At 37.3% G+C, this 14,342-nt stretch overlaps 1 protein-coding gene across 6 annotated transcripts in view; it reads left to right on the forward strand.

The window, feature by feature from the left end:
- LOC119082548 (protein sickie) overlaps positions 1-14,342 on the forward strand; it is a 239,638-nt gene that overhangs the window by 150,716 nt on the left and 74,580 nt on the right. For all 6 annotated transcript variants that reach the window (XM_037192062.1, XM_037192059.1, XM_037192060.1 and 3 more), the window contains 3 exons: positions 1,480-1,616; positions 9,324-9,432; positions 9,493-10,875. In XM_037192062.1, the coding sequence (XP_037047957.1) occupies positions 1,480-1,616; positions 9,324-9,432; positions 9,493-10,875 (1,629 nt within the window). The remainder of the gene's footprint in view (positions 1-1,479; positions 1,617-9,323; positions 9,433-9,492; positions 10,876-14,342) is intronic.

Genomic DNA, 14,342 nt, shown 5'->3' on the forward strand with positions numbered 1-14,342 from the left:
ACCAATCAGGGAAAAAAAAGTTTATGAAATTCGGTTTACCGGAGCGTGAGCTAGGTCTCTTGGAGTGAGCTTATATGTGGCTACTCGGCCGTACAGTGAAGGTGGTGTTTTTTGTTAATATCTCGAGTAAAATTTAACCGAATTTCATGAATTTTTGTTTGTTTGAAAGGTACTAACGAATGTAAAGCAGCCGTTGTACTTTCCACCTCCTAACAAAATGGCCGTCGGCCGCCATTTTGGATTTTTGTAAAATCAATATAAATAGGTGAAAATGATAATTCCAAAATCACTGATCAGTGGGAAGTGTAGTTTGTGTTACTTTTGAAAGGAACGTCGTACGGGGCTTCGTAATTGCGCTATGCGCAATTTTTAAGACGTACACATTGCATAAGAATTTTACGACGTTTACGGGCGCAATAGGCTTACGGTAAGAGTAGGGCGACGGACGAAGTAGGGTCACGTGCGCAATAGATGTACGGGGCTCAGTCGCAGCAAACGCTCCGACTGTTCTGACGGCTCGTTTCATTTGGAAGGTAATCGAAGGCCGAATATAATGATGTTGAAAAAAAATTAAATTTGGGTCGTTGGACTAAGGCCGTAACTAGGCCTTAGGCCTCTCAATAAATTAAAATTTTAGGTCAACTTGAAATTTGTGTTACATTTGAAAGGAACGTCGTACGGGGCTTCGTAATTGCGCTATGCGCAATTTGTAAGATGTACACATTTCATAATAATTTGACTTCAACTAGGGTGACAGACGCACTAGGGTCACGTGCGCAATAGATGTACGGGTTCGTACGGGGCTCAGTCGCAGCAAACGCGAGTTTAATTTTTAATGAATACATTCATCATTTTATAGACAATAATGGTCTAATATGAGCATAAAACCAGACCAGTAACAGAAAATAAAGTTGTGAATGAAAAATGAATATCGTTTTGTAACGTTTCAAGACATTACGAAGATTTTCAGTAAAACTAAACCGAATTAAATTATTAAAGAGAAATTTAGCCCGTCTAGTAGTTCTTCTTAATCAACCAATAATCATTATTACCAATAAAAAATCTGTTAAGAAGTTCAGGTTCAGACAGTCAAGGGATCTGACCCACCCAACAGGTGGGACCTAGTATTTTACATGACTAGGGATAAAAAGATTAAAAGTAGAGTTTTCGTGTGAGTTTTGTTGATCCGAGGCGTAGCCGAGGTCAATAAACACACGAAAACGAGACTTTTCATTTTTATGCCGAGTTTATGTAATGGATTTTACATGCTGAGGGCGTTGAAAGAAATGCTTGAAACATGAAAAGTACGGTTTTCGACGCATGTAGCATGTAAATAATTTGTTTTTATCAAGCGTAAAATTGCTAGTTATTATTGAAATTACGACACTGAACGCTGAACATTACGGTTATTGAACCATTTTGCAAATAAGACATGACGGATGCAAAAATAATTAAATTTTTCCTTTTCATTAATTTCAGACAATTACCGGTGCCGTACTCAAAAGTCGGTGCTAATGGCGGAACTGCAATTCCTCTACCAGCCACTGTACTGGTGCAACGTCGTTGTCCGCCAGATAAAGTGAGACCATTACCGCCCACACCTGGTCATTCACCATGTAAGTTTATGTTTTTCTAGAATTTTTTTTCTTTTCTTTTTGTGTTTTTATTATCGGAATGTCGTTCATTTTTCATCGCATAACCAGATTATTTCACGCTCTGAACATTAAGAATGTGCTGCTATGTGGTACAATTGTACTTCGATGGGTTGATGTTTTTATTTTTTCTTCCTCTTTTATATCACACTTCATACACTTGACTTGATATTGACCATCCATAAAATAATTTTATGATTTTCAATCGATGCATAATGCAAGAGAATTGTGTAAAGAAAGTGACTGCGATGTCGTTGCATTTCAGTTTATCAGCAATTTAGCTCATATTTTATGTGAATCACTACACAACTCATCTGGAAAATAGCAATCGAATAAAACAAATTTAATAAATTTATTGTCGACGCATCTGGCAACAAAAAAAAGAGAAGATTTTATAGAATGCTCATGTGTGATGGCCGTTGAACCATGCACAAAGTGCGGTTATAACCGTTACAGACAAAATGGAAAACACCAAAATAAGGAAATCAGAAACTCAATGAGCAAACAATTTCCGCTCAAATACAATTTCGATACAGCGTGAGAATTATAAGAACCGACAATTTCAATCCAATTTATGCTATTCATTCGACATGCGATATTGACGTTACTGTAGCACATACATATGTCGTTCTGTTATACTAATATGTGGTAAAGCATGTGGAATGAACAGAAAGAATTGAATTGAAGTTGTCGCTTCTTTTAGGTCTCCAACCGTAAAGTATGTGAGGGATTCTTTTGAAAAACATCCTACCGAAATCGGACGCATTTTCCAGTGGACTTTTTTATATGTGCCTAGAAAGGTATTCGACCTTAGAAGCCAGAACCACTTTCAAAAAAAATCTTCGAAGTTTGTGTGGCTGGTGAAAGGTGATCAAAAACCGAAGACCTACACTGTTCTTACTGAAATTTCTCGAGGTACACAAAACGTACATGGTCATGTAGGGTGTCATTTGACAGGTAATTTAATGTGAGAAATTTTTGTAAGAAAATTGCAAGTTTTCGGTTTTTGATCACCTTTCACCAGCCACACAAACTTCGAAGAATTTTCTTGAAAGTGATTTTGGCTTCTAGGGTCGAATACCTTTCTAGGCACGTATCAAAAAGTCCACTGGAAAATGCGTCCGATTTCGGTAGGTTGTTTTTCAAAAGAATCCCTCTGTAGTACCGAAAGAAAAGAAATTTCTTTTGCAAATAGCAGTTTTATCAGAACGAGCGTTCTTTTCACACATAATGTTAGACAATTTTTCATGTTTGTGTAACATATCAAAAACGAGATTCAATTCAATTGCTTGAACGCAGCGTCGTCATTCACGAAAGTGTCATGTCAAAGTGTGTTGAAATTTGTTCTTCAATTTATTTATTCATCCACTAACTACCCAAAATTCAAATCGAAAATGCTTTATAATACTTTGGCTATTCGGACATTGTGTCAATAGTCAGTCACCATATAATACTTCGGCTGTTCGCACATTATGCGAATAGTCAAAGCGTTAAAAAAGGACTATTTGCACATTTTAATGTAAGATGGAAGAATTTAAATATTATTCCCTTGACTAAAAGTCATGGGTCTTACGGATGATAAACACTCTAAAATGTTTGTCACACAATGTTCACTATGATTGAAAATACATGAATGTATGACCAAAAACCTTAAATACAGAAAATGTTTGTCACACTTTGTTCATTCTTTGATAACACGATAACTCGAGTAATTCTCAATGGATTTCCAATTTTTAGCCCCGTACGAAGTACGAAGGGGCTTATAGGATTACGATGCCGTGTGTAATTGATGGAATTCGAAGCAGACGGTAAGGGCAAAGTGTTTGCCTATGTTCATAGATGACGAATCCGCAATAAAAATTTGGGCCGTCTGTCCGTCTGTCCGTCTGTCCGTCACGTCGATATCTTGAGTAAATCAAATCCGATTTCAAAATTTTTTTTTTCCCTGAAAGATAGTCAAAATAGTGAGGCTAAGTTCGAAGATGGGCATATTCGGGTCGACCCTTCGTGAGTTAGGGCCACCTAAGTGATTTAAGGTCTTTTGGTGATATTTATGGCAAAATAAACGATGGAAATGTAAATGACACGGCAAATGATAGGTATTGTCAATACCAATCCAGGAAAAAAAAGTTTTTTAAAATCGGGTGAGTGTACCGTGAGTTAGGGCCTTAGAAGTGAAAAGCTACTAGGGCCCTATGTGTATTTTACATAGAACTCAAGTAAATTTAATCCGTTTTTCGTAATTTTTGTTTCATTTGGAAGGTAATCGAACGCCGAATAGAAAGTTGTTGAAAAAAAATTAAATTTGGGTCCTTGGACTAAGGCCACTACAAGGGCCCTATGTGTATTTTACATTGAACTCGAGTAAATTTCATTCGTTTTTCGTAATTTTTGTGTCATTTGGAACGTAATCAAAGGCCGAATAGAATGTAGTTGAAAAATAAATTAAATTTGGGTCCTCGGACTAAGGCCGTTACTAGGGCCCTATGTGTATTTTACATATAACTCGAGCAAATTTCATCCGTTTTTCGTAATTTTTGTTTCATTTGGGGGGTTATCAAAGGCCGAATAGAATGTTGTTGAAAAAAAATTAAATTTGGATCCTCGGACTGAGGCCCTATGTGTATTTATACTCAATAAATTAAAATTTTAGGGCTATTTGAAATTTTTGTTTTATTTGAAAGGAACGTCGTACGGGGCTTCGTAATTGCGCTATGCGCAATTTCTAAGATGTACACATTCCATAATAATTTTACTTTAACTACTTTAACTGGCGCATAGGCTTACGGTCAAAGTAGGGTGACAGACGCACTAGGGTCACGTACGCAATAGATATACGGGTTTGTACGGGGCTCAGTCGCAGCAAACGCTCCGACTGTTCTGATGGCTCGTTTTTTTTTATTCGACGGGGAATTAAATTCCTGAGGTTAAGTTCGAAGATGGAATAGAACGAACAAGTGATCTTAGAGATATTCCCAAAAGAATTTTTGCCTTGTCGCTTGATAACACGATAACTTGAGCAATCCTCAACGGATTTCCAATTTTTTTTTTTATTCGACGGGGAATCAAATTTCTGAGGGTAATTTCGAAGATTGGTTAGAACGGATGGATGATCTTGAAGATATACTCAAAAGAATTTTTGTCTTGCCGCTTGATTCCTAGATAACTCGAGTAGTTTTCGACGGATTTCCAATTTTTTTTTAATCGACGAGGAATTGAATTACTCAGGTTAGGTTCAAAGATGGGCTATAACGGACGGGAGATCTCCGTGATATTCTCAAAAGAAATTTCGTCTCGTCGATCGATAACACGATAACTTGATTGATCCTCAACTGATTTTCAAATATATTTTTTTTTATTCGACTGGGAATTAAATTCTAAGTTGGATTGTATTGGTCTAACAATCTAAAAGTTATTCACAAAAAAAAATTCTCTTATTTATTGGTACCACAATAATTGGGGTAATTATGAGCGGATTTTATTTTTTTTAACTATTTGAAAAAAAAAATTCAAATCGTCTGATAATATGCTATGACAAGTGAAAAATCGAGAGAATGTATGTTTTCCTAGGACACGAATATAATTCTTAGAAACATTATTCCCTTGACTGAAAGTCATGGGTCGTACGAATGATAAACACTCTAAAATGTTTGTCACACAATGTTCACTATGATTGAAAATACATGGAATGTATGACCAAAAACCTTAAATACAGAAAATGTTTCTCACACTTTGTTCATTCCTTGATGCCACGATAACTTGAGTAATTCTCAATGGATTTCCAAATAATTTTTTTTAATCGACGAGGAATTAAATTCCTCAGATCAAGTTCGAAGATGGGCTATGAAGGACCGATGATCTTAAAGATATTCCCAAAAGAATTTTTGTCTTGTCGCTTGATGCCACGATAACTCGAGCAGTTTTCGACGGATTTCCATTTTTTTTATTCGACGAGGAATTAAATTCCTGAAGTTAAGTTCGAAGATGGGCTATAACAGACGGGTGATCTTAGAGATATTCTTAAAAGAATTTTTGAGTTATCGCTTGATAACATGATAACTCGAGTAATTCTTAACGGATTTCCAAAAAAAATTATTCGAAGGGGAAGGGGAATTGAATTTTTGAGGTTAATTTTGAAGATGGGCTATAACGGACAGATGATCTTAGAGATATTCTTGAAAGAATTCTTGTCTTATCGCTTGATAACACGAATACTCGAGTAATTCCTAACGGATTTCCAAAAACTTCTTTTTATTCGAATGGGAATTAAATTCCTGAGGTTAATTTTGAGGACGAACGATTGATCTTAGAGCTTGATAGCACGGTAGTAATCCTCAACAGATCTAAAAAAAATATTATTCGACTAAGAATGAAATTCGTGAGGCTAACCAGATCATCATCTGTCTATATAGTCTACGTATCATACGGTGTAATTTTCCACAGCTTTCCAAAAACGTTTGTACTGAAATTACTCGGGCTAAGTTCGTTAATCGAAATACTGGAGTAATAATCTACGATTTATTCCGAAAAAACTTGCTATCTATGCTAGAAAAAAAAATTAACGAGTGTGAACTTTGCGGCCAGAGCGAAGCGAGGGCCGTAATCACACGAGTTGCATACCTTATTCATAAGCAAATAGGGCCAATTTTCAGTAGAACGTCGAAAATATTTGACGTTTGATTTGAAACATTCAGCTACGCTGATTCGCCAGTGCGAAGCGAGGGCCGTATTCACACGAGTTTAAATTTATTCAGTAATATCGAAGCATCTTTTGTTTGAAAATGTAGAAACAAGCAAAGGTTCAGAACCTTGAAAATAAGCTCCCTTTCTTTATTCTGAAATTTTCTTTTCAATAAAATAAAAGGAGCGAACAATTTATGACAAAACAAGACAAAGAGCTACTTTGATCAAGATCAATCTATGATATTTTTGTAACAATTACAAAAATCTATTGAGAAAATATCAGTCAGTCAGTCAAGGGACCTGACCCACCCATAAGGTGGGGCCTAGTTTTTAGGACAGTATAGCAATAGCTACAGTCCTACAGTATTATAAATTGACTCTTTCCACACTGTGCGAATAGCATCTACCAATTCAAATTCCGAATCGCAATTCCGCGTGAATTATTTGAAAGATGGACAACACCGGATGGATTTTTAATAAGCCGGTTTATGCTGTCTGCAATGTCACCTATAGGTTCTATAGAACTTGTACATGAAAACGAGTAGCATATGTTAGGAGTCGCAGTCAAAGATCAAGGTTCAAAATATGAATCGGTTCGACTTGCGTGGAAAATGCAGTATACTGTCCTTTGTCGTTGGCGATACATTTAAAAACAAGAATAGACCGGCTATAAGCCTAGTGAGGTCTTTTTTCTTTCTCTCAATTTTCTCACTTCTCGAGATACCAGCTACCAAATACGTGAGTTACAAATAGGCAAGCAGGAAGAATAGTTTCTTCAGTCGATATCCAGCTGTTGAACAGTAAACATCGCCACCATCGTTCTATCAGTTTCGTAGGCAACTACCAATTTTGTATTCAACTACCAGTTTGGTAGTCAACTACCAAATTATCGAATTATAAATAGGCAAGCAGCCTAAATAATCTCATCAGTTGGTGTGCAGCTCTCAAACAGTTAACATCTCTACCACCTCTCTATCAGTATGGTAGTCAACTACCAGTTTGGTAATCAACTACCAAAAATTCAAGCTTTAAATAGGCAAGCAGGCAGAATAATTTTGTCAGTCGGTGCGCAGCTCTCGAATAGTAAACATCTCTGCCGAAAATTACGTTTGGTAGTCAATTATAGCCTTGGTAGTCCAACTACCAACTACCAAATTTTCGAATTGCAATGTTAACTGTGAGCTATCGGTGATCAGATAACAAATAATTATTATTTGCCTGGTGTAGATTTGCTCATAGTAGCATTGCAATTTATCATCGTGGTAGCCAACTACCAAATTCTCGTGTGGAAATAGACAAGCAGTCAGAATGATTGCATCAGTCGGTGCAAAGCCCTCGAAAAGTAAACATCTCGCTGGTAATTAATTCGGTTGTCAACTATCACCGTGGTAGTCAACTACCAAATTTTCGAATTGCAATGCCAACTATGAGCGATTGGTTATCAGATAACAAATAATTATTATTTGCCTGGTGTTGATTTGCTCATAGTAGCATTGCAATTTTGAATCAAGGCTGTTATCGTCTCATTTTTTATTTGTGACACAGACACATGGACGGACAGACAGACAGACGGACAGATGAAGTGTCCACAATAGGGTTTTTTTCTAAAAGAAAAAAGACCTAAAAATTTGCGTCACATAGTTGCATTCTTAGAGTAATTATACCTAGAGAGGAAATTACGAACAAAATTACGCAAAAAAAGTGGCCCCTACATCAAATACGAAATATTTGATAGTGTGAGTTTTTGCCTACTAATTTGCCCACCAAAATTAGCGCGTAGAATTTGAATTTGCTTACTAAAATGATTATATTAGTCGGACATTGAATTACATCGAAATTGATCAAAAATTTCTATAGATTATTAACCGACTATGAACTGAACATTGGTAAGGCTGTAAAAACGCTAATTAAGATCCATAATTTATAAATTTGCTGAATATACCTGTCGTCACACAAATAATTCGGAACAACGGTCTCTGCGCACAAAATTATACCGGAAAAATGAACATTTGTTGCCTCTTACGCTCCTTACTTCGGCAGTCCTTAATAAAACATATTTCCACCTTGTACAATGCACCGTATTTTAATTTGAATGATTGAATTGAATTGAATATTTAAATTGTTTAAATAAAATTAAAAATCACAACGTCACGACGAGAAAAACAACAACATGGAAAATTGACAACTATCAGAATAGTCAACGCCTACATGTGTTGGTGTAAAGTCATACGAAATATGAATATTATACAAATTGATGTAGGGGCCACTTTTCGCCGTACGTAATTCCTGTCTAGGTATGATTAGTCTAAGGTTGCATTTAGTCCGTTGCAAAAGCGTAACGTTAAAAAACCGGGCGCTGCCAATTCCAAATAAAAACGGATAGTTCTCTGGCAAAAAAGGAGTGATGAGCTAACTTTTTGTGAGTGCTATACGCTTGTACCTTCAGCACAATGAGTCAGTGTGATCACTTGTCTAAACACATTTAATCATGACTCTCAGGCATGTGTATCATCTGTTAACGACGCAGGCTAAGCAATGAAAGAAGAACATTCACAATGAGATCTTTATAGCAAAATGTATGTTTAAACAAATGAAGTAAAAGATTGAGTATCATTTTGTCGAAATGATTTAGATGAAATAAAGTAATAGATTCACGGCAGAGTAAAAGTAAAAGTTTACTTTTACTCTGCCGTGCTAGATTCCATAAGTTCCGGTGACTCTAGTGATATCATACACAAAATAAATCGAACTGAAATGCAGAATATGAAACTGCTGGTCCTTTACCAACTAGTGCTCGAACTACTTCTTTCAGTTTCTTTGTCAGACCTATTAATTTGCTTTTATTATTTTGTTTATTTTAAAATCTTAAACTAACGAAACCAGATTAACACTGTTGTACACTTACGCGTCTAGTACCTTAAAAATTCCGCAATTTGGTAATTTTGTATCTGCTGAAATATACTAAAACGAATATCTTTTCCATTTTAGCCGTACCTGGCTTATCGAAATCGAGTGGTGTTAATTCAGAAGCAAATAGCCGCCCAGCTAGTCCGCCTGGTAATGGAACTCCCACGCATATTCCTAAAGGCAACAACAGGTAACAAATGTTAAGAACCATTTTGAACGTCTTTTAAAACAATTTTTCTTGATTGCTCAGCTTCCGGCCTGTCCAGGGATGTAAAATTCCTGCGAGCCCATATTCAGTACAGAATAATCCGGCTCACCTGACGAATGGAAATGTGGTTCAAAATGGTCCAACGAAACATTCAATGCTGGACAAACTGAAGCTCTTCAACAAGGAAAAGTCAGATCGATCTTCGAAAACTCAGACTTCGAAGCGTACAAGTTCGAGTAGTGGATTCTCATCGGCTCGAAGCGAACGAAGCGATTCTAGCCTAAGTCTAAATGACGGGCAGCAACAACAGCTTCCGAAGTTAATTAGCAGTAAGAAACCAGATGTGAGCAGTGCCAAATCAAAATCGAAATTGTTGTCGTCGAAGAGCGGCAGCAAAGATTCGGTCTCAAGTAAATCGAAAAGTGACAGAAAGGACAAAAGTCCAGCGAGAACCGAAGAGCCAGTAAGTGAAACGAAAATTGTGCCGCCTCGAATACAAAAAATTCCGACCGTAAAAGTCGACTCGAAAATCAAATCGATTCCTCCACCGAAAAAGCTAGAAACTCGTTCCGAAAGCAAATCGAGTCTATCACAAATGCAAATGAAACCGACACCACCTCCTACTAACTGTACAAATATTCCGAAACCCATGGCATTTATCAAAGGTACGACCAAGCCAACGATCAAAATCGAACAGACGGATGGCAAGCCTGACAAAATGAACATATCCAATCAGAACATATCGACAAGTCAAGACTCTTCCAAATTTCAAATTGTCGCTCCAATATCTGCCGTAGAAAATCAAACAATTCATCACATGCATCAACAACTGCTTAACGGTCAGAACATATCAATGACCGATAGCAGTCATTCGAAATCTACTCACAGCTCGTCCACCGGTCTACATTCGAACTCCAGTGAATCAAGCGTCATTTACCGACCGAGCTCTGAGTCCGGATCGGATGCTCTGTACATTCGTTCAGCAATGTCACCACTTCCTCCCAATCAAAATGTCATACCAAATCGAAAAATCGACAATTTCGATCCACCGCAACCGATGATGACAAATGAGAAAGCGCAGAAATTCCATACCGTTCCGTCAAAGATGCTGCATGGCAACGGCGTCATATTCGAAGAGGAACGACAAATGACTGTGCTGCCGATGAGACCACTATTACGCGGTTACAACAGCCATGTTACACTGCCAACCAGAGGCATGAGAGGACAGAACATGGTGTCAGATTATTGCGAAGACATTGGACAAGGATATTGTAGCGATGGCGATGCGCTAAGGAAGATTCCGTCAAGATATTCGGATATTGAGAATGGATACATGTCCGAGGGGGGCAGTTGCGGTATACATGCGAAACATATGAGTAGCATTATGCGGACTAGGACACAATTGCCGACGACCATTGAAGAGAGGTGAGTGGTTGCGTAATTTTGTTGATTTTAGTATGGGATGTAGTAGATTGACAAATGTAATTCAGAAGCCGACGGACTTCTCCTTATTGCCATTTCGACCTAAGAGTTTCCTGTCCCACCGCCCGCACAATTTTACCATATTCATGTGAACAAAGCTTTTCCACTTATTAACAAATGCTCTCTAAATTCCCTCCAAAGGTTCTTGAGTTCGATTTTGTGTTTGTTGTTCTCAAACTCGTTTTGCATTTTAACACAAAAAATTTTCAAACCACAAAAGAGTTCAATCACTCCAAGTTTTTGCGTTTCGATCCCTGCGGGATACATTTTATTCAATTTTTTTTTCTTTTGCCCAACTCTAAACGATTTTCCTTTCAATTTTAAACACAATGTTCAATGTATTGCGTAAGCATAATCGTCGTCTCATTTGAATAGAATATATTAAATGCTGTTAGGGGGAGTGCTAATGTGACTGTTGCATTGCAAAAGGTAAGTATACGCACTTCAAAAAGTATAAATCATTTTTCTGTCACTTTCGCGACTTTAAATTTAAAATAATCTACCTGCTTCCGGGGCACAAAATCCCAGCTTCTTTTATGGAAAATCATCAACACTGATTCATTATGAACCTTCTGCGCTAGACAAATTCATGCTGTTCGATTTACCATTTACGTTAAGTTTCTCTGCCACCATATATATATGTAACAGTGATGCATGTCCTGCCCAGGGGATATACGTACAGGGATGTGTAACGAGAAAAACGAACTATCCAACGCTCATCCGGTTACGAAACTTCATGTAAAACATTTCAGCGATTTATCTATGTCTGAAAGCATCGAAGTTACAGCAATAGCTTCATTGCTACAATATTGTACGAACTGAAGTTTATAATGCCCGTTCCGTTCTGTTTATTTATTTGTATACCCTGAGGGTAAGTGCGTGATTTTATTGAAAGATACAAAGCATGTGCAACCATTGCCATTGAGGGATTCTTTTGAAAACGTACGTACCGAAATTGGACGCATTTTCCAGCGACCTTTTTTGGTGTTGGCGTAAATAGGTATTGGTCCTTAGAAGCCAATAATATTTCTCTGGAAATTCCTCGATTGAAAATGTGAATTTTTCATATGGAGGTACAGTCAAAGGCAGTCAATTTTCATCATAAATTTGCTTCAGCTGTTTTTCAGCTGATCCACACATACAATCAAAACTGGTTTTCCTTGTTCATACGGTTGAAGCTGCTACACGCACGCGCATAATAGTGGTAAAACCGTATAAAGACGTATAAACGGTTGTGATTGTTTATATGGATCAGCTGAAAAACAGCTGAAGCTAATTTATGCTGAAAATTGACTGCCTTTGACTGTATCTCAAGATAAACGAACACTGATAGTCATACGTGGTGTCGTTGGAAAGGTAATTGCTTACACTTTCCGGACAAATAGTGTCTTGTTGGGTTAGAAAATCATCCACACTATGATAATGGGCATTTAAAAATAGGGGTAAAAATGTGAGCGTTTGTTCCGAAAATACGTGTAATTACCTTTCCAACGACACCTCGCACGACTATGCAGCGTTCGTGTATCTGGAGATAACGTTATTTAAGAAAAGTACATGTTTGGTTTTCTACCATTTCTCGCTAGGCACACAAGCGTCGAGGAAAAAAAAATTGGCTTCTAAGGACCAATACTTATTTAGGCACACATAAAAAAGTCTGCCGGAAAATGCGTCCGATTTCGGTAGGTACGTTTTCAAACGAATCCCTCATTATACTTTGGTCAATTTCCAGCAGTGTGTTTTCGCAAATATTGGTTTGCAAAGTTTGGATTAAACGGGAATGAGATGAATGTTAGAGTGATTACGGGAAACAAGGGACAAAGGGTCGGATTATTTAAAAAAAAAACATAGCTAACGCCGACCCGTACGAAACACCTATTCGTATCAAAAGCCTTTAATGTGAAACTCTTCATTTCTCTTACTTCATTTTCTTCTCTGCTGAAAAACTATTCTTCCTTTTAAATCACTTACATTATCCACTCTTTGCCTTGTTATCATATACAATTAAATTGCCGGAGGCAACATAGACAGCCCCGTACGAAGTCAAATTTCATAAATTCCTATTTAAACAGCTATATACCGCTATATTTACCTATATTTCACTGTAAATAAACATTTCACAGAGGAATATGCTATTATATAGCTCTATATGCCTGTATATAGCTCAATATAGCTGTATATAGGTATATATAGATGTCCATATATGGAATCCCTGAAACCCCTCACACTTAACACATTATTTCCATGTTAACAGAAACTCTCTAAGTATCATTTTTCCCACTTTATATCACTTTTAATAAAATCCAATATGGCCGCGGGCAGCCATTTTGTTAGGAAACCGAAAATAGTACCGACGCTTTACATTCGTTAATACCTTTCAAACAAAAAGAAATTCATGAAATTCGGTCAAAATTTACTCGAGATATTGTCAAAATACACCACGTTCACTGTACTTCCGAGTAGCCAGATAAGAGGTCACTCCAAGAGACCTAGCTCACGCTCCGGAGAACATAATTTCATATTTTTTTTTTCCCTGATTGGTACGGTCAATACCTATCTAATAAAGCTAAAACAGACGAAATATGTTCAAATGTGGCCGACCTACAAGCAAAAACTGCTTGCCGCCCTGTGCCTGTTCCACACCAAGGGGTCTAACTCACGAGTCGGTCATCCGATTTCCAACAACTTTTTTTTTTGTCGATCGGTATTGTAAATACCTTTTATTTGACGTATCACTTACAAGTTTAACGTTTAAATGTCCGGAGATATCTTCGAAAAACCGTAAAGCACTTATTGGGCCACAGCTCGGGAGGGGTCGATCCAAAATCACTCATCTTCGAACTTAGCCTGTCTTTTGACATTACCAAACGAGAAAAAAAAGAATTTTCAAAATCGGATGCGTTTTACTCAAGTTATCGTGCAGACAGACAGACAGACAGACGGACAGACAGACGGACATTTTTTTTTCGCGGATTTGGCATCTCTAGACAACCACAATAGGTTTCCCCTTACTCAGGGAGTCCAATTCGACGTGTTACAAACGTATGCGTAAACCTATAAGACCCCAGTACTTCGTACGGGTCTAAAAATTAATTTTATTTTTCATTCAAGATTGGGCGATGTTAGCTGTGTAAATACATTGAAATAGTCAGCGTAGCAGCAGACATTAAACGTTGTTTGTTGTGGAATAATCCCTTGGCCACCAAAGCCTGTAAATATTTAAAAACGTTCATGAAATGTTCAGTTGTTTCATATTAATGATGCTAATTCAAGTAGCTAGGGTGCCACGGTCTAATGTTTCGGATTGGAGAACAATGAAAACTAATCCAATGATCTATGTTCTTGGTATCTCTGGTCGGGCCAGACTTGTTTTCTGATTTGGTAGTTATTGTGGCTTATACATGATTCAAAGA

This window comes from Bradysia coprophila, unplaced genomic scaffold (genome assembly GCF_014529535.1).
Source record: "Bradysia coprophila strain Holo2 unplaced genomic scaffold, BU_Bcop_v1 contig_476, whole genome shotgun sequence".
Taxonomy (NCBI): Eukaryota; Metazoa; Arthropoda; class Insecta; order Diptera; family Sciaridae; genus Bradysia; species Bradysia coprophila.